This window comes from Somniosus microcephalus, chromosome 18, assembly GCF_052327205.1.
Source record: "Somniosus microcephalus isolate GS21.2 chromosome 18, FLI_Smic_1.0, whole genome shotgun sequence".
Lineage (NCBI taxonomy): Eukaryota > Metazoa > Chordata > Chondrichthyes > Squaliformes > Somniosidae > Somniosus > Somniosus microcephalus.
Window position 1 is genome coordinate 19,156,694 of NC_141004.1, and position 21,608 is coordinate 19,178,301.

A 21,608-nucleotide genomic window follows, 5' to 3' on the forward strand; every position below is an offset into this window, starting at 1 on the left:
AGTGCGGGCTAGCTTTAATTTGTGCTAAACTGGAACAAACTTGGGCCCCCTGCTGAGCGTGCAGCCACTAAGCAGCGCGTTCAGTGCTGAGTTGCACGCCACAATCATTCTAATTAACAGGCAGCACCAAGTTGGCATGCTGCCTGCATTATATTGAACGGGGGTGTTTCTTGGTTGTACATCAGTGTTAACCGTGCAGGATCACGACTCTTGTTACTGCCACTTCACTCCAACCAGACTCTATTTAAATTGTCTTAAAGGGGAAACTAGGTAAGTACAGGATGGGGAAAGGAATAGAGGGTTATGCTGATAGGGTTAGATGAAGTAGGATGGGAGGAGGCTCGAGTGGAGCATAAACGCCGGCATTGACCGGGTGGGCCCGTTTCTGTGTTGTAAATTCTATGTAAGAACAAATGAGCTCATCGAACAACACAGCCAATTCAAACATTTAATTTTATTAAGCATTCAGAGTTCAACTTTAACTTAATACCCTACTTCTTATCACTGTGCTTCCCTAGGACCTAGCCTAGTACTTCATCTAGGTGCAACCTGGGAACCAGTGTCACAAGAGGTGGTTGGTTGACTGTTTGGAACGAGAACCTCTTGGGAATAAGGTGATTCTCATCTCCTGACAGCTGAATCCTGGGAATGAACTGTTGTGGCTTCATCTCTTGTGCGACTGCTTGGGCAGCCTGGCGCTTGCTCCTAAGTGCTCTTGTAATAAGCCTCTGAGGGATGAGGTGGGGAGGCCTGGCATATGCTGTTATCATGCCTGCAGCAAAGAAAATACTTCCCTGGTGTTCCTGCATAGAAACATAGAAGATAGGAGCAGGAGTAGGCCATTTGGCTCCTCGAGCCTGCTCTGCCATTCAATGAGATCATGGCTGATCATCCAAATTCAGTACCCTGTCCCCTGCCTTCTCCCCATATCCCTTGATCCCTTTAGCCTTAAGAAATATATCTAACTCCTTCTTGAATATATTTAATGAATTGGCCTCCACTGCCTTCTGTGGTAGAGAATTCCACAGGTTCACCACTCCCTGGGTGAAGAAATTCCTCCTCATCTCAGTCCTAAATGGCTTACCCCTTATCCTTAGACTGTGACCCCTGGTTCTGGACTCCCCTGCCATCGGGAACATCCTTCTTGCATCTAGTCTGTCTAGTCCTGTTAAAATTTTATAAGTTTCAATGAGATCCCCTCTCATTCTTCTAAACTCCAGGAGGGCAGTGGACTCCACTGTGACCCTTGATATTGACCACGCATTCTGGAAGAGCAGCCTCACTACTTGCACATAGGTCTGATATTTGTCAAACATCCTTCTCTTCAGATCAGGAGTCATGAGAGCTGAATCCAGCGGCTCTTAAGCTAAGGAAGGCAGCCTCTGCCGGGGAACAGTCAAGTCCTGTTCCAGTCCCCACTCCTCCAGCTCCCTCATGCTCTGTGAATCTGTGTGTGCTAATTTCTTATCCTGCTATCTTGATTTCCCTCCCCCCCCCCCCCCGCCCCACAACGAAAGTCTCAAGCTGTTAAGTGCCGAAGATAGGGCTAATGATGCAGGGGTTAAAGGGATCAGCTGTGGCCAGAGATAGAGAGACCATGCTCTTCACTGTCATCATCAAAATCTTTCTCCTCCTCTTCCTCTATCTTTGGCCCCTATGATGTGACTGATTTGCAGAAGAGGGAATAAGCTAAGAATAGATGTATAGCGCCCAGAGAGTGCGAGGAGATGGACCTTTCTGGTACTTAGCACCCACTCAGCTGCAGCGGGCACTGACCTGCTGACCTTGCCATTGGCAACTGCCAAGATGGCGTGCCTCCCCAGCATCTCCATTGCCTGCTCTTTATACTGGGTCAGCTTCCATATTTCCAAGTGGACAGCGTCTCCTGGGCATTGTGCGCCAGTTTTTCCTGGAACAAGATTAACATTAGACGAAGGCAAGCATCTGAAGGGTATCTCCAAGGTGCCAGGAGACAGTTGATGTGTGTAGACAAGTGTTAGAAGGACCCTGTATGGGGCTGTATGGAGGAAACGTGTGTGAGGTGAGTTCCAAACGCAAGTTGCAAGTAGAAGAGCTGGAGAGCCCTTGAACCATGGTGCACTCTGCATGTTGACGTCATTTCATTTAAGAAGTGAGGGTAATCATTGGAGCAGGTCCCATGGTGCCCAAGTGAAAAGGGGACCTTGCCTGCCCACATCGGGCCATTGAATTTTTTGGGGCAATGGTCAGGTAACCTGGGGGTGGGAGAGGTGGCATTCAGCACCACTGCAATCTCAATATGGCTCTGAAAACTCCTTTCAGCAGCTTTCTGCAACGCAATCCCATCCAATCTTTCACGCTACATCCTCATTTACTCTAGGTTGATCATCAGGTCTTCATCAGAAACATTGGCCCCAATATTTACAGGGAGGGTGTGGTAGTGCGGGGGAAACCTGGCAGTTTTTTAATAACATTTATAATTTTTTTCTCGGGTTTCCCCGCTGGCAGCCGGCCACATTGACAGACGCGATCACGGGGCAGGCTTCAGATCGGGGCTTGGGGTGGGTGGTTGGTTGACGATTGGCAGAAGGCTTCCTTGAGGAGCCGGTGGGGGTGGGAGGTGGTGCGAGCACTCCTGCTCTTCCTGGCCCACAAGGAGTGCTATAAAAAGCATTTAGCTTCTGGAGCCGGCAGCTCCTGCTTCTATTTCACTGCCAGGTTTCCCAAGCCCTGGGAAACTTTGCCGGCAGCAATTACACTGTGGGAGCCTGATTTAAATATGATACAGGATATCTCTGAAACGGGACACACATCCACCTTCCCAACCCACTGCCGCAAAAATGGTAACGGGCGCATTCATGTCGGTTTGGGGATGTGTTCCCCGTTTTTTAGGGTTCAAGTTCCCCCGACTTCCTCCTGCCCGTCTTGGGATGGTTAATATTGAGGGCATTGTGTGCTCTGCGCTTAGGGCTTCTTGATGCCAGAGAATGTGCAGGGTCTGGGGCTGCTTTCCGCAAGCTAATGAGGATGCCATGGAGTGTTTCGGCTCCCGAAAACTTTGCTGCCTATTCCGAAGAAGCCCGAGGTCACATTGGGAAGAATTCAGTGCGGTTCAACATTCTGGCAAAAGCTGGAGGAGAAAACACCTTTGCTGGTTCCAGGAATCGCTGCCATCTTATGGGGTTGTAGGCTTTTAAATCGTGCAGCATATATTTCTCCAATTTCACACAGGAGTTGTGCCTCTGATCCGCCAACTGTTATGCACATAAGCTGGCCCTGTGAATTCCAGTGGGGCCAGCACTGCACGCCACCTGCTGATGCCTATATGTCCGAAAGGCCCCGAGGAAATTTGGCACCACTCTTTCCTCACCATTTTCTCACTCAGGTGCTTTCAGACAGACAAAATCTTACGTAGCCGAGTTAACTGGTCTCGACTGGAGCAGTAGATGCTACAATTGGTCAGTATCCCGGCGCCAAGGAATGAAACAAAATTCGGCTGGGATTGCGACTCTTCATCACTATCTAGTGACCCCCTGCTGGAACGCGTGCGCCTATGGATATTGGGGCGGTGATTTTTATCATCGGTGTCGGGATGGTGGGGGGAAGAGCTGGTTTCCGGGTTCCAGTCACGAGCCTGGCTGCAGCCGCTCTGTCAAAGGGATTTTCCCTTGATTGGCCTGGTTAAATCCCGCCCTGTGGGCTTCCCGGCCAATTAACAGGAAGCGGGTCTGATGACGTCATTTAACGAGGCGGCATCAGCCGGTTTCCTCAAAGGGACCATGGCCACATTGAGTTTGACAGTTGTTCTGTCAGTGTTTGACAACATTGAGGAGCTGCAAACACTGACAAGCACTGCATAAAGGTGGCCGCTTGCACCCAGGCTCTCCCATGACTCCCTCCATATGCTTATGGAGTCACAGCACGCAGGGAGGTTCTTTTCCCTTCCAAGGGCGGAAGAGACCTCCCCAGGACACCAACGCAGCCTGGTTGCACATTGCACAGGAGGGCAAAAAGCAGGGATGTCGTCAGGGGTCCCTGTCTGCAGCGGCGCCAACCTTTCAATGATCTCAGTGGATCACGAAATGTTACTGCAAAGCCACTCAAACTCACCTTGCTGTGCCACTCAACACATCCCCATCACTCTGCCTTCTCTACCCTACTCCTGCACATCCTTAATCACACCAACTTACCTTGTACCTCCACCCAACCCTCTCTATCTACTTTATCACTTCCCCATCTCACTAGCCACCCCTCACACTCCCCCTCACCCTACTGCAAGCATACCAACTAACAACACACAAGGGTAGGCACTTGGGAGCTTTAGCCAATGTCCATGTGAAGTTTCTGGTAATGTGTTGTCATACAGTGAAATCTATATTTTCAGCACTGCCTCTTATTGGACTGATCTGTGTGCACCTTGAGAAGTGTCTTACTGAGTTCCAGTGAATGTTCAGACATAACTTCCACCGCCCCCCCCCCCCCCAACCACCGGCCCCGCTATAGTGATGAGTGTGCATGGAATGGCTTGGACATTAAAGGGATAATGTGGCAGCCAGGGTTAACAGCGTCAAGTGAAGTAAATCTGGCCATGGTGATGCCATCGCTGGCCTCCCGGGCAGCAATGTTGTCAGGGGCTGATGCCCTGTGTCCTGTGCAGCATCAGGTGATGGCGGAGAAGGTTGGTGAGCCTAGTGATGTTGGTTTTGGGGCTGATCGTGGAAGAATTCAGAGGACCAAGGTGTGATTTTTCCCAAGGGCTCCGATGTTGCTGGAATAGATGGCAGCTGCAGCTAAGATGACAGAAGCGATCTGTCAATGGTGAGAGAGATTCTCCCAATGAGGTGACACTGGACATACAGTAGCCTCTAAACAACTGCAAGCTAAAGAAATCTCTATGTGTCTTACAAATGAAGTAACCAACAGTTTCTGCGCACTGAAACTGACCATCTGCAACATGGCATCCTTTACGCCACTTCTGCAGCTCTCAGCTTATCAGAAACATCAGAGCAGACTCAACTCTCACAAGGTTGAGCTGGCGTGTTCCCTGAGCAGCGGGTAACCCATGGGGGAGAATGTAAAATTGGAATGAAGTCTCAAAATAGTCTTAAATTGGCTTTTAATAAGCCATTTAACAAGCTCAATTGGATCCCCCGCCACTTGGTGTCGGGTCAGTTCTCCGCTGACAGACCCGACACCTGGGAGACTCGCATGGAGGCAGGTTTCCTACCCGCTGTCAATCTTTGCTATTTTGACAGCGGACCCGCCTCCAAACCTACCCTCTGAGCCCCTGCAAAATTTCAGCCTGGGTGTGGACAGAGTCAGACTCAACTATGATGCCTCCTCTCATTGTTGAATAGCCTGCCAGTATTCACCGTATGGCCTCACTCATGAAGAATGCATACTTGGATGAGGTACCGGGTGCACCTTGCACCCAGTGTCAGCTGTGGCTCAGTGGGTAGCACTCTTGAATCGGAGTCAGAAGGTTGTGGGTTCAAGTCCCACTCCAGAGACTTGAGCACAAAAATCTAGGCTGACACTCCAGTGCAGTGCTGAGGGAGCGCTGAATTGTACGAGGTGCTGTCTTTTGGATGAGACGTTAAAGCAAAGCCCCATCTGCTCTCTCAGGTGGGCGTAAAATATCCCATGGCACTATTTCGAAGAAGAGCAGGGGAGTTCTTCCCGGTGTCCTGGCCAAATATTTATCCCTCAGCCAACATAACAAAAACAGATTATCTGGTCATCATCACACTGCTGCTGTGGGACCTTGCTGTGTGCAAATTGGCTGCCGAGTTTCCTACATTACAACAGTGGCTACGCTTCAAAAAAGTACTTCATTGGCTGTAAACGCTTTGGAACGTCCGGTGGTTGTGAAAGCTGCTCCATAAATGCAAGTCTTTCTTTCATGATCATACCCCAGCACAAACCCATTTCAGAGGCAACTATAAAAAGTTGCCCTTTTGTCTTTCAGGAAGCCCCTGGCAACCAGTTTCTTTTTCATTCTGAGCCAATTTCCCCTTCCTGCCGTGCATTCTAGACAGGGTGAGGTAAGCCACATTAGGCTGTGATGACCCAAAAAAGCATGCGTGTTGTAAATGGGTTTCTGCTGCGGGATGAAGTTCTGAAGGTTCTGAAACACAGATACCCCCAAAGCTGAAGTGCAAAATGTTAAGACCACGTACACAAGTAGAAATGACTGTAGAACTCACCGATCATTCACATGGATAATATTTGCCTGGTGAAGGTTAAATAATGGCCCAACATTGCAAGTAAGGTCCGTGGTCATTGTCACCCCCAAAATTCCTAGGCCCCACTCTGCCAACTCCATCTCAAATTGCCCGTCATAGGAATTTGCATAAAGGGGGTGGGTGCCCATTTTAAAATACTCATCCTTGTTTTCAAAGCACTCCATGGCCTCGCCCCCTCCCTATCTCTCTAACCTCCTCCACCCCTACAACCCTCCGCGATCTCTGCACTCCTCCAATTCTGGCCCCTTGCGCATTTCCGATTTTAATCACTCCACCCTTGGCGGCTGTGCCTTCAGCGTCCTGGGGCCTCGGCTCTGGAATTCCCTCCTGGAGCCTCTCCCTCCTCCCTACCTCTTTAACCAAGCTTTTGGTCATCTGTCCTAAATAGCTCCTTATTTGGCTCACTCTCAAATTTTGTTTGATAATCGCTCCTGTGAAGCGCCTTGGGATGTTTTACCACGGTAAAAGCGCTATATAATCGCAAATTGTTGGAGGAGCACTTTAACGCAATATTAAGTGGGACGGCTATGCAAGCCAAAGAAATCAAATAATTCAGAATCAACTTCTTTAGCCAGAATGGTGAGAATGTGGAACTCGCTACCACAGGGAGTAGTTGAGGCTAATAATGTAGATGCATTTAATGGGAGGCTAGACAAGCATATGAGGGAGAAGGGAATAGAGGGTTATGCTGATAGAGTTAGATGAGGAAGGATGGGAAGAGGCTCGAGTGGAGCATAAACTCTGGCATGGACTGGTTGGGCCAAAGGGCCCGTTTCTGTGCTGCATATTCTATGTAATTCCATGCCCTCAAAACTGCCAAGATTTTCTCAGCCGACAAGTTTTTGAATTTATACCCAGTAAACAATATTTCTTTTAAAGAAACATAAAAAGCAGAATCTGAAGAGTTTCCATTAGGTTTGATTTATTATTTTAAACAGGAATGATATTACTTCAATGCAAGTTACTGCCATTTCTTTGTTTTACTCCATTGCAAACATTAACTTGCAAGTATAAAATTACAGGTTCAAAGTGTGAACTCTGGCGACACACAAACAAAGTAGCGGCATCGTGGAATTTTTTTACCCCAACGCAGTTTGGACCTAACTGCCTTTTTGCCTGTTCCTAAAAATTCTTAAACTAATAAAAAGGATTAACCAACACCATTGCTTTTGTAACCAACCAGTGGCTACGAATTGTGATACCACTGTAAGTGTGTGCAAAATAAACCCTTATTCTGCAACTGCAATCTTGCCAATTGATCAGTGCTGTGTAAATGCAGCGGTCATCCAGACAGGTATGTGCCAACAGGCTGTGTGCGAAACTCTCTGCCTGCAATTTTACACTCGTAAGTTAATGATAGAAAGAACACTTGCTGTTGGACAAAGTATTAAAACTTTGCGCGATGGAAGTAACTTGCATTCAAGTAATTCTTCAGTATCCTTCCTGTTTAAATGATGTGTCATTTTCTGAAGATGTTTGCCCATTGAATATACCCTCCTCAACCCAGCAAAGTAGGTAGGAATTGCACTGAACCAGATTTAGCTATGCTTCCTGGCCACATGATTTCACTCCCATTATGATATATACCCACAAGGATAATGGAGTTCGAGTCACCCCTAGTTTAATTTTCATGGAACAGTGGCCTAACCTGGCAGAATTGAGCTGAGTTAGGAAGGACTTGCGTGCAGCTAATCCAAGTGTACAGAAATGCAACAACTGTTTGCATTTTTATTCAAAAAGAACTTGCATTTCTATTGCACCTTTCATGACCGCAGGATGTCCCAAAGTGCTTTACAGCCAATGAAGTACTTAAAAAAAAAAAAAAAAAATACAAGTGTAATCACTGTTGTAATGTAGGAAGTATGACAGCCATTTATTACTACTGGCGACTCCTCAGTTTGCCATTTTAAATGGAGGAGTCAACAACAACTTGTATTTATATAGCACCTTTAACGTAGTAAAACGTCCTACGGCGCTTCACAGGATTATTAGAAGACAAAAATTTGACACCGAGCCACACAAGGAGAAATTAGGGCAGATGAACAAAAGCTTGGTCAAAGAGGTAGGTTTTAAGGAGTGTCTTAAAAGGAGGAAAGAGGTAGCGAGGCAGGGAATGCGAGAGTTTAGAGCCCAGGAAACTGAAGACACAGCCACCAATGATTGAGCAATTATAATCAGGGATGCTCAAAAGGGCAGAATTAGAGGAGCAGAGATCTTTGGGGGGGGGGGGGGGGGCGGGGGAGAAGGGGTTGTGGGGCTGGAGGAGATTGCAGAGATAGGGAGGGGCGAGACCATGCAGGGATTTGAAAACAAGGATGAGAATTTTGAAATCGATGCTTTGCTTAACCAAGAGTCAATGTAGGTCAGCGAGCACAGCGGTGATGAGTGAATTGGACTTGGTGCGAGTTAGGACACGGGCAGCCAACTTTTGGATGACCTCAAGTTTATGTAGGGTGGAATGTGGGAGGCCAGCCAGGAGTGCGCTGGAAGAGTCAAGTTTAGAGGTAACAAAGGCATCGATGAGGGTTTCAGCAGCAGAAGAGCTGAGGCAGGGGCGGAGACGGGCGATGTTACGGAGGTGGAGATAGGCGGTCTTAGTTATGCCGCGGATGTGTGATCGGAAGCTAATTTCAGGATCAAATATGACACCAAGGTTGCGAACAGTGTTGTTGCAGCCTCAGACAGATGTTAGGGAGAGGGATGGAATCAGTAGCTAGGGAACAAACTTTGTGGCGGTGACTGAAAACAATGACTTCGGTCTTCCCAATATTTAATTGGAGAAAATTTCTGCTCATCCAGTACTGGATGTCAGACAAGCAGTGTGACAATTTAGAGACCATGGAGGGGTTGAGAGAAGTGGTAGTGAGGTAGAGCTGGGTGTCGTTAGCGTACATGTGGAAACTGACACTGTATTTTCAGATGATGTACAAGGGGCAACATGCAGATGAGAAATAGGAGGGGGCCAAGGATAGATCCTTGGGGGACACCAGAGGTAACGATGTGGGAGCGGGAAGAGCAGCCATTGCAGGTGATTTTCTGGCTACGATTAGATAGAGAAGAATGGAACCAGGCGAGTGCTGTCCCACCCAGCTCGACGATGGTGGAGAGGCGTTGGAGTGGTCAACCGTGTCAAAGGCTGCAAATTGAGAAGGATGAGGAGGGAGTCACAAAGGATGTCATTTGGTGATTGACGAGAGCCGTTTTGGTACTGCGGCAGGAGCGGAAACCTGATTGGAGGGATTCAAACATGGAGTTCAGGGAAAGATGGCCACGGAGTCAACCAATTACAAATAAACAAGTGTCATTGTGAATACATGCACAAGAGCCAATGGACAGGCAGCTCTCACTCCCTGTCATACAACTATTCTTCAAAAAATAACAGCAAAACTTTTGAACAATTCTTTTATTGCAATACTTCAGCATAATTACATTTTTTCAGCAATCTCAATTAACAGAATTAACAAGCAGTCGCATTACAGTGCAAAACTGGCATGAACATACTCAAACAACAGATAGCATCCAGTAGATCAAACAAATTAGAGAAATCCTCATTTACCATATTGTTACAGAGCAGCCGAATACTGGCAAAATGAATACCAGCCTGTATTTTTTTTAAATTTTTAAAAAATTCATTCTATTAATGTGGGCACTGCTGGCAAAGCTGCCATTTATTGCCCATCCTTAGTTGCCCCGAGAAGGTGGTGGGTCTTCTTATTGAATCACTGATACAACCACCAAGTGGTTTGCTAGGCCACCTCAGAAGGCTGTTAAGAGTCAATCACGTTGGGAGTTACATATAGGCCAGGTAAGGAAGGCAGATTTTCTTCCTTTAAAAAAAGACATTATTGAACCAATTGAGTTTTTAAAACCAGCTTTTTATTTCCAGATTTTTAAAACTGAATTCAATCAATCAGTTGCGGGATTTGAACTCATCTCTTGGATTGCTAGTCCAGGTCACTAATCTAGTAACAAAAACACTACACAGCCCAGCGTCCCAAAATCTTACCTGTAAATTTTCAGGCTAATGTTCCAACAATCAGTGCTTCTATGGGAAATGGTTGCCAAAACTAAATGTTTCAAATCGGAGGTCAAGGCATTGTTTGACCTGCACGTGGTTTAACACCTGGTAAATCATACATGCTTTTTACAGACAGATCACAGCAACAAGAGGGTACAGCATGCACACGTTAAACTTTAGGTCCTTACAGTGGATTAATTTTTACCATCCAGTGCCACCAATTTTCTGGCTGCAAGCCAGTAACTCTGGTTTGCAGTACACTGGTCAGTAAGGGAGAAATATACAGCTGGCTGCAGAGTTACAAGTCCCTCACAACCTGTACCATAATCACATTTTTCTGTGAACAGGTTTGCAAAGGCCATCTGAACCTTTGCAGGTGAATTCCTAGCTTTTAGCTGAATTTGACTTGATGATATGGTAAATCAGAATTTTAAAAATTTGCTTCTCGCTCACATTTGGTCTGAATATTTTTTGCGGGTAAATCAGCATGCTCAGGTAGCAAAGCTAATGGTCACCATCTAGCAAGAAAGAAAAAAGCAAAAATACACAGTTGGCTTTAAACCAACTGCGAAAGGTAGCAAAAACGCTCGTGGCGTGTCTGTCCCAGCTGGACCAGTGAATACACAGCATCATTCTTACAGGTGTGTGAGTTAGCACTCCTGTGCAGTGAAGTCCCGTGTACTACGGTGTTTGAGTGGAACAGTAAACAACGAAAAGCAGATTAAAAATGAGACCAGCACTTTTGCAATAAAATAACCACCAGTACTCAATAGGAAGTATTTAAACAACACGCGAGTTGGCATTTAAGCACGTGTTCAAGTCTTTCAATGGTATCATATAACCCATTTCGAATAATTTTGCAGAAGTGTTAAAAACTGCCGTGACCCAAAATCGCGCCTCGTCACAAAATTACTTTTGGACAGAACTCCATCAACTGCAAAAAGTTTCAACAATTGGGTTACAGGCTACAGGTGTGATGCCAGGTGAATTACTACAAAAATACTACCTGCGTTGTGTCAAGGAGGCTGCAGTGGGGAGAGAGAGCAGCATCAGGCTGCAAACCCCCCCCCCCCCCACAAATAAACAAAGTGCTTAACCTCCCCTCTTAACCACGCAAGGCCTCCACTACAGCCTACAACAATTCTCACAATGTTCCGTACATAATGATTTGCGGTAATACTTCCAACAGCGGAGAGAGCAATCAAGCGCGATCTAAATAACGCTGTATACAAAGCAAGTATTTAATGCCTATCCCAGACACGTCTCACTGCTGCAGCCACTATCAAAGCTTCAATGAGTTCAATGGCTTGCAAACCGCCGGTAACACTGTAACCGTGTAGCGGTAATGTCATTTCTAAGCTCTCACCTACCACAGGCAGTGCTCAACAGAAGTGGAGACATCAACTACAGTGGCGCTAATCTGTAGTTTTGTCCCTCTCCCGTGGGCAGTAACAAAACATCTTCACATTATAATCACCATTGGGAAATGGTGGGAAAGACTCAACCCAGCAAATCTGACAATATAGTTTGCAGAAGAGTGGGAAACCGGCTATGGCTTTACTCTGTGCCAAAAAAAAATTCAAGTTTAACGTTCATCACAAGTCAGAAGTAAAACTTAAATCTGGTCTTGGTTTACACACACAGCACTTTGCTGAACAATATTTCCACTTTATTAGCAAGTTCCTCTCCTTGCTAAACACGGGTCAACTCACTGTTCACTTGCAAAAACTAGGTAACAAAATCAGTGGTGTGCAAAACACAACCAAATGAATATCGCAGTCCTTCAAATAATGGGGATAATTTTAACCCAACTCGCCTGGCGGGAAATGCACGGGATTAGGTAGAACGCCTGTCCCACACCCTGTCCAGTATTACTCTCAGTTGACTTCAATGCTGTGTAAAAATCGGGCGGTGTGCAAAACCAGCATTGCACCCGATCCCGTGGATTTCCCAACGGGTGGGATGTGTTAAAATTGCCCTAAATGCATCCCGAGAGAGTCGGGAACCAGGACTTAAAATCAGAGTCAGATTTCCAAACGAGTCCAATCAATCACAGTTCAGAAAAGGTTTTAAGACCCTATGGTTTATTTAACGAGCACAAACATACGAATAAACTAGTGTGAGGTGTGCAAGTCAGGTGTATTGTTCACCTGTGAATTGTTCCCACAGTTGGTTTATAGTCTGACCTGGTGCTTGTGATAATAGTACCAAAGGTGTTAGCATTTTCATATCCAAGAGAAATACTGTGCAAAAGCATCACTACTGCCTCTATGTAATTCACAGTGGAGTATAAATAATGGCTTATCTCCAGTGTAACCAGTGACGTTTCTAAAAAAAAAACTGTAGCAGCCATCTCAGATATTAGCTGATCTTCAGGTAAACAGCAAAGGAGTAAGATGTCTACAAAGCAATAAAACACAGAAGCACAATGTCAAACACAACACAGTAGATGGTAAAGACTAAACTAAAAGGAATATTTTTTTTAAAAAGTCTGGATGAAAATTTTAAGCTCTTCAAGTTAACCTACCAAATTACTTAGAGCAAACCTTTACAAAAAAAACTCACCGTTTTTAAAAAATGTTTTTAAAAGGTACCGTATCCCCTGCTCTGTAGACTGCTGCAATAATTACACCACACTTCTTATATTATCTCCTCTTTTAAAACTAGTGTAAAATATATTAATAGAAATAACTTGCTTTTATACAGTTCTTTTTCAAGTCCTCGACATCTTCAAAGCACTTCTCAACCAACCTTCGAGTGGAGTCACCGTTAGCTTGTAGGCAAATGCTGCAGGCAATTGTGCACAGCAAAGTAGATTTTTTTTTCCCCCCCATGAGGGAGAAATGTTGGCCAGTGTACAAGGAGAATTTCTTGTTCCTCTTTGAATATTTCCATGGGCTTTTATGCTCACCTGAACAGGTGGATGGCCCTCGGTTTAACGTCTTATCCGGAAGACGGCACCTCCAACAGTGCAGCGCTCCATCTGTACTGCACTGGAGTGTGGATTACGTGCCCAACGCCTGGAATGGGATCTTCTGACTCAAAAAGAGAGCGCTACCAACTGAGCCAAGCTGAATTTACAACGATAGTAGCATTTAACATAAAGATCTGGGACTTTGAACCCTGAATTTTAACAAAGGATGTAATAACTGTCAGAGGTTGAAAAGTGTGCTGGTAGACAGTGGATTTACTTTTTAATGAAAGCTCTTTAACTTTAGATCGACTGATATTCATGAACCTGACTGGGAAACCTTAAAGGTAGTTTCTGAGCAACCCCCACAGCCCAAATCCTGTCAATCAGGCCGTCTTCCAGTGTTAACCAACGAGTCCCCATCTGCATGGCAGTGCTGATGTTCCTCATCTCAAACAGGAGTGACAAATGTACCTAAAATGAAAATTTAATGTCTAGATAAAAAATAACATCACATTTTATTATGTAGTAACTCCAGAATTAAGTTTTAGTTTGCGGCACAAATTTAATTTCGAACATGTAAAATTCTCACGCAAACTGTACATACTCATCTTTCAACATAAAATCTAGTAATTTGGATTGCTCGAAACAAATTAAATTCTCTTAAAGCATTAGTTATATTTATGGATGATTACCTCTATATTTGGATCCAATAAGGGCAGTTAGAGGTGCTCGGATTCCATACATTTATATGCAGCAAAACAGAAGTGGCAGAATTAATAAGTGGTCTGTATTAATTACATTTAATACTTGACATTTTTTTTAAATTCACGGGTAGGGTACGTACTCCCTGTCCGCAAACCTGCTGTCACGATTTTCAGTCACGCTTTGTCGTCAACATTTCCCATTCAATTTTGCGATGTCAACCATATTGTGTCTATTAAAAAACACAATCAACTGACCATAGGAAACGCCACAGGTAATTAAATAGTCTGGATTTTATTTTATTTTATTTTTTAAAATGAACAAAACGTTAAATATTTTAGATAGCTATCAATAATTCAAATGCTGTTAAAATAATTTAACTGTGCCAGAACCTTTGAAGAGAGAGTTGGCTGGATTAAGGGATTAGCAGATATGGGATACCCAGTTGTGTATATTCCAAGCTTTGCCAGTAAGGGATATGACTTCACCATGTCATCAATTACATGAACTTGACAAAGAGCATGGAACGACGCATACACAGAAAATAAATGAACTCATCAAAATATCCGTATCAATACAGAGAACTGAAACACAACAGTATTGTGTAAATTTGTATTAAATAATTTTCACTCTCTGACAAGTGCCTACCCATTCCTCACAAATAACTCTTGTTCTCCAGTCTCATCTCCACTTCTCTTCCCTTTTGAAAGCACGGACTCTCTTACTGGGGTACGGTTCCACCAGGTAGTGGGTGTCCTGTTACCTTGCTCAAGTGGCCATTATTCATGCTTCAACGGTGAGTGTTGGAGCATGTTGATTGTGGCAGATGGCGGGAGGGATGGAGCGGGTGGGGGTGGAGAATGAGTCAGTGCTCAGCTCAATCCTATCCTCATTTGAGAGCCACACACATACAATGCCAGCAGGGGTCACTTGACATCCATCAGGAACAAGAACTCCCTTCCTGAATCCAGGGATGTTGTAACCATAATGCCCTTACTGTTGCTCCATCTCAGCACACTAGGGATTGAATTTGGAACGTTTCTAGTCTGTGTGGCTCATGAGGAACTGACAATACTTCTCAGCTATAAGGCAGCTCACAAGGAAACTTGATATTGTGCAACTCTTTTTTCACCCCCATTTTTCTACTGTACCAGTGTAGGCAACTTATTTAAAGCAATACGTTTACTGTACATACCTGGCATCATCAGTATATAGGATTGCCAAACAAATATGTCAGTGTACAAATATCAGTTTCAATTTGCACCCTAATCGAGAGAGGAGTCTTTGTGCTCTACAATATACGCTTAACCTCCTTCAGAGCTGAATTTGTTCCGATTGGACTCTGGATGTCAAGTACTGACTGGAACAGAAAACCAGAGCGTTAGCCTTTTGGCATGGCTGCTTATAAATCTGCCTGCAGAGGGAACTCCCCATTACACACAAACTGCTCAACTAAGAGTCTCGGCCAAACACGAAGCGAACCAAATCACTGCGTGGTCATACACTGACTGGAATATCCAGAAAAACGAGATAGAAAGAAAAACTGTAAATCTGATATGAAAACAAAAAAAAAGAGTTCTGATAAAAGGGTCACACTCAACATTAGCCATTTCAAATGTTAACCAATCCGTCATGCATTATTTGTTTTTAATCTAGAAAAGCTAATTGGCCTAACCCGTTTTTAAAAAAAAACATGATGCGCGCTACGTTTAAAGCAGAAGTTTGACCTGTGTTAGCAATATAGTGAATCAGCTCTACTCGCTAATTTATTTTTTTTAATTCTCCCATTTTATTGCAATACTAGCAGATCTCCTGTGGAATTGCTCACGGTGAACACTGAACACTTGCCATTTTCTAGCTCTAGGGCTGTTATCAAGAAAGTGCAAGGGGTTACTGTGACACGTACAAGAAGCATACGCTATACGCTAATCTTTAATATATTAATAGATATGATTCCATATTTTGGATTTAACCAACCGGCTAACCTGGTTATAATGGGAACTTCCTGCAGTGAAAATGATTTCAAGGCCTACATGAGAATAGCCTGTAGTATGATAGGCAACATGGGCTTTTTAAAAAAAAATGAAAGAGAGCTAGTAAACAATGTAAAATGTATAAAAGAACTAAAATTCTAGTCAGTTGGGCAGTGATTGGAATATACCCTTAAATCTGAGCAGCAATGGCAGAAGCTGGTGAGTCCCAACTTAAAAGGACATCATCATCATAAAGGAAAGTGGTGTACAAACTGCTTTCCCATCCGTTTGTCAAATGCACGTAATCTGCATTGTGAAAATACCATTGCATTGGTCGTGCAATATAATGAAAATAACATCTCTTTTGCCTCCCCTATAAACTTCCAAACATGCAAATATTGACTCGTAGGTGCACCCAGGCTTTTACAAGAAACCATTCCCAGTATTTAAGCTCGGGATTAAAATTGGATACCGTGGGTTTGGACTTGTGATTTGTTGCTGATCAAGCTACTTACTAGCTGGACTAGCTGGGCTGTCGGAGACGGTGCTGAGGCTAGGCATGAAGCTACAGTACTTACTAGCTGGGCTGTCGGAGACGGTGCTGAGGCTAGGCATGAAGCTACAGTACTTACTAGCTGGGCTGTCGGAGACGGTGCTGAGGCTAGGCATGAAGCTACAGTACTTACTAGCTGGGCTGTCGGAGACGGTGCTGAGGCTAGGCATGAAGCTACAGTACTTACTAGCTGGGCTGTCGGAGACGGTGCTGAGGCTAGGCATGAAGCTACAGTACTTACTAGCTGGGCTGTCGGAGACGGTGCTGAGGCTAGGCATGCCCAGGCAAGGAGGCAGCGAGAAAGAAAAGGGAAATAAAATTCCACGGTAATCCAACTCGTGCTTCCCTCTTACAGGTTGTTTAGAGAGCACCTCGGCAGACGACTGGGGCCAGAGGTTGTCTGTCACCCTCACAGGTGGGGAATGGTGCAGGGCACCTGAAGCGGGGGGGTGCAAGAATTTTTTTTTTTTTTTTAATGGATCAATTGGGATGCAAGACAAAAAAGTGTTAATCTTACAAAGAAGTGGCTTGGATAATATTAAAAGGGCTCTGTATAAAGTCCAATCAGTTTAGAGCAACTGCTGACTTCATTCAAATGTACAAAAAATGTTTTTGAACAGCTTAGAATCAGAGAATGTTATAGCACAGACAGACCATGGGGCCCATCAAGTCTGTGCCGATGTCCCCACCCCCCACAAGCCACCTAATTTAATCCCACTCTCCCACTAAACTACCCGTTTTGTTCAGACAAAATGAGCATGGTCATTACCTATTGCACTGAGGTACAAGTTGCACTGTGATCAATACAGTTTGTCTGGGGTCAGCAACAATCTGAAGACGTTATCGGTTACTGATCCAAAAAGATCTGCAGTCAGTTAATCATAAACCACTACCAAATCATCACCGTCAGATAACGGATTGATTGATTTGCTGACTGTAAACAGAACAATCCTTGACCCGCATTGAATACTCGGCTTCATGCTGCAGTAATCTCTTGTTGGCTGTCTTTTAGTAATACTCAGAAATCTCATGCGTCCCCAAACATAAATCTGACTATTTTGCTTTCAAGCATTAAGTCGCACTATAGATGCACTGATGTGAAACTGCTTATTTTCACTAGGTTACAACCAGCAAATACAGTTGGTTAGTGTTACAAGACTGCAACAGACAAGGGTTTCAGACAGTAGCGTAAATCACACCACTGAAGTTCAATTGGTTAATAAAATCCCGTTATCCCTCACCAAAATAGTCGCAGCATCCTAACATTATTTATGTTTCTTTTTACAATAAACTATGTTCGTAAAAGCTAGTTTTGTACCAACAAAAAACAGTCTAAAGGAGTGAAACATTCCTCAGGGGACAGCATTGAGGCCATCCTGCAAACACTGAAGCAATTATTTTATATCTTTTGACAGCAGGTTCTGAGGATATCCATTAAGGGATGCCTGTTATAGAGGCAATAAAAGATTCATGCGATTGTTAAAAGGATGTAAATAATAGAGGCGCTCTGATGCCCTGTACCACAAGAGCAAAGCATTAATAATTGAACCCACCCACAAGAGTTCAGGTAGGTATCTTGCCTTCATCAGTACCGAGTGTTTTTCTAGCCATAACTATTTGTTGCATGCCGGGTTTTCCCCCTCTTTATTCTAATCACGACAGGATTTTACGAGCAAACACAATACGGCCTTGCGAAAGGATGGGATTGTACGTTACATGAAGATATGCACTGTGCCACTTACAACAAAACCTGCATGTAGCCAAAGCAAATTTTAAACAAGCTTCATCAAAGCAGCTGGATTTAAAAGCCAATTGAACCACGGTTCTTTTTTCCCTACTTTAAAAAGGAGATTCCTCTTGAAAAATCTCTGGTCCCAGGCTTAAAACAACTAGTCCGCCAACACCAGGGAGTTGAACACAAACCCACCAACGTGGTGTCCATGCACGAATGCTGTCTGAACTCAATTTCCACAAGTATTTTAAAAATTACCATCCAACAAGGCCACGTGCAGCTTTTTTACAAAGATGTGGTTTTCCTTCCACATGGCATCCAAGGATGTAGCTTTTAGCTGCCAAAGGCAACGTGGTTTATGATGTGTTCTGAGGTGCTGTAGGTAGTTATGGGGTCATGAAACATAATGTGCACATCAGTGTTTAACAGGAAGTTACTGTGGTGTGGTGGCAGTATTTTACCATGCAGCAATGAGACACTGATTCACAGCCACTGGCTCCAATGCAGAGAGCTTCCGTCAATAGTCAGCAACTGCATGAGGAGCAAAGATGTTAAGCTAACCTAGTGCAAGTACACCTACATTTTCTGAAATGAAGCTATGCAAGGCTATCAGGAAGCAGGATACTAGGCTCAAATGCTGAGCAAATGCACAAACAGCAGTTCACTCAAAGCAGCTTCATCGGCAATACTAGGCAACTTTCAAGCACATTTAAAAAGAACCTACCTATTACTAGACTTGATATAAAAATGAATTAACTAACTCATAAAATTGGGATCAATTTTTTTTTTTAAACTGTGCATTATTTATTAACACAAATACAGCAAATCACCTAATTCTGTAAATACTATCACATGCAATATATTTAGGGCAACTGATCTAGTACTCTGTGGGTTTAAGAGTTGTTTGGAGCACATTAAGGTAATGGATGTGCGAAGCCACAGGCTGATCAGCTCCACATTAAGGTGGCCCTGGGCTAGATACTGTAACCCACAAGGAGCGCTTATAAATCAGATCTAGTTTTCTTTTTAATATATTGGTGGGCCATGAAGGAGGGGGAGGGGGCTCAAGAATGAGATCAAATTAAAAATACAACTTAAAATTGTTTCAAGTCCTCAGGAAGACCCAAAGCGCTTTATAGCTAATTAATTACTTCTGAAGTTTAATCACTGTTATTCGCAGCCAAATTGAGCATCGCAAGGTCCCACAAACAACAATGAGATAAGTTACCAGTTAATCTGTTTTTGGTGGTGTTGGTTCAGGGGTAAATGTTGATCAAGATATGGCGACAACTACCCTGCTCTTCTTTTATGTCCATCTGAACAGAAATTAGTCAGTTTAACGTCTCAGCACTCTGTCAGTGAAGGGTCATCCTAGGTAATGTGCTCTTAGGTCCTGGAGTGGGGCTTGAACCCACAACCTTCTGACATCGATCCAAGAGCACCAACACTGAGCCAAGCCTGAAATTACCATCAGGCTGCGGACAAGAAAAAAAAATAAAACAGATTGCTCACAATGCTCATGCGGAAACCCCCCTAATCAACAACATATATAATTAGGGTGCTCACTGGGCTTCCATCAGCTAATAAAACCTATTCAATTTCTAAACATCCTAGTCACATCATGCTTATGGGAGTGCCTAACATGCTAACTGGCTGCTGTGTCATTGGAAAATCGAGTGCCTGAAGTTTTAATGGTCATTAAGGTGGGTGGGCTGCTGAGGCAGGTTTTACTGTACAACCATAGCACCCCTTGGAATGCAGGGAGGTAGAACTTTTGAGAAGCAGCCAAAAGAATGGACACGGTCAGTCATGTGATAAGCAAGATGGTGTACGTGTTACTCCCCCACCCTGGACAACTCGCAACATTCAGGCGAACAGGTTGTCCAAAAGAACAGGCAACTATATTTAAATAATTCACACATTATTGTAAAACAAGCACAATACAAGGTAGAATCTGTTGTGTATATGCTAGAGGGCCAAGTTTTCAAATTGTTTCAATTTCAGATGCTCCTGTTATTATTATAATAATAATAAATGTGTATTAATGATGCAGCGAGGGAATAGAGTGCCAGATGCTCGAGCATTCTATAGGTGTCCAGTTTACAATGGTTTTAACAACTCTGGCCTTCCCGGCGAAGGCTTTCGTTCACTTATTGTAAAAGCAGCTTATCGTGATTCAGGTACTGGCGTCATGTTTATGGCCTCGTTCTCCCACTGTTCTGCCGTGATCAATGCCTGTGTGATCAAGTTCAGCTCTTCACACAGTGTTTCGTAGCGGTAGCCAACCCGGATATCCGGTACGTTAGTGCGACGGATATCGTTGCCCTCAATGCTCTCCTTGTGATAGTTTGGTCCCAGCCAGTAACCCTTCACCTGAAATGTGAACAAAAACAAGAGATATTCTTTTAAAGAAAGGCATCGTGTATAACCAGTATTGAAAAAAGAACTAAAGACAACCAATTTACACAATTTGAATCATTAAAAAAAAAAAAAAACTGCTTTATTATTTTACAAACTGGAATTAAGGTCACAGGTTTTGTCCTTGCTTTGTGCAGGGTTATCCGATCCTGGTTGGGATGGTGGTAGGGTCAGGATGATTGGCCTGTGTCTTACGCTAGGGAAAGGAAAAACCATCACACAAAGAAAGGTTCTCCTCCCTGAAAATGATCCAGTGACCACTATGTGAATGTTGGGTCAGGGTTCAGCTGTGACAACCCCTACAGTCAAATAACTTGCTAACACTCATCGTCTGGGCTCACAGATGAAGGCGCAAGACCTGCTTTTACCAGTGTAAAGTTTAAAAAAAAAACAGAAAAATAAAATTAATCGTTTATACATGTAAAAACTTGTTAAATAAGTTTATTTTTAGCCCCTTTAAAACATGTAAATTTATATTTCAAAAAATTTAATTTGTTTTAAATATTTAATTAAATGCCATTTTAATTAATTTTAAATGTGATGGTTTAAAAAAAAAATTTTATTTGATGTCTAGATGTATTTTTTGGGGTATTCCCATTCATACTTTTGGGGATTCTGTACATAAGCAGGAATGGGGATTCCCTTCTGTCATTCGTTGGTCCGGCCCACGTGATCCTAGGGGTGCTCACGACCCGCCTGTGTCCGAAATACATGGGCCTCTGCCCGCGCATACCCGGAGGCGCCCAGGACCACAAATCGCCGTACCTCCTGGACCACCGGGTATGTATGGATTTTATTTGCGGATCGGAGGCATTTCCCCGCGGGAAGCCACGGCCGCAAATTCAGGGCCTGTGTGTTTGGCAAAACATTTTTTAAACAAACAGTGATTCTTTTAAGCACCCAAAACTTTTTCACTTTAAAATAAATAATAATTAAACAACCCTTGTTAAATCCCTGAGTGAGCTGCCCTACTGGGTGGGTGGGATTGTATGGACATGGATTTCTCGCATTTGCCATCAATTTCACTCCATAATCAGCTGACATGAAACAGAACTCAAGTTAGGCGAGTTTTAA

General features: G+C 43.9%; 1 protein-coding gene across 4 annotated transcripts in view; it reads right to left on the reverse strand.

Moving 5' to 3' along the window:
• Positions 1–9,612: 9,612 nt before the first annotated feature.
• Positions 9,613–21,608, reverse strand: part of LOC147105079 (AMP deaminase 2-like) — a 172,381-nt gene continuing 160,385 nt past the window's right edge. For 3 of the 4 annotated variants that reach the window (XM_086011145.1, XM_086011147.1, XM_086011146.1), the window contains exon 18: positions 9,613–20,489. In XM_086011145.1, coding sequence (XP_085867271.1) covers positions 20,283–20,489 — 207 coding nt within the window. In that variant the 3' untranslated portion in view covers positions 9,613–20,282. The remainder of the gene's footprint in view (positions 20,490–21,608) is intronic. The other variant, XR_015081674.1, reaches the window with a different exon arrangement.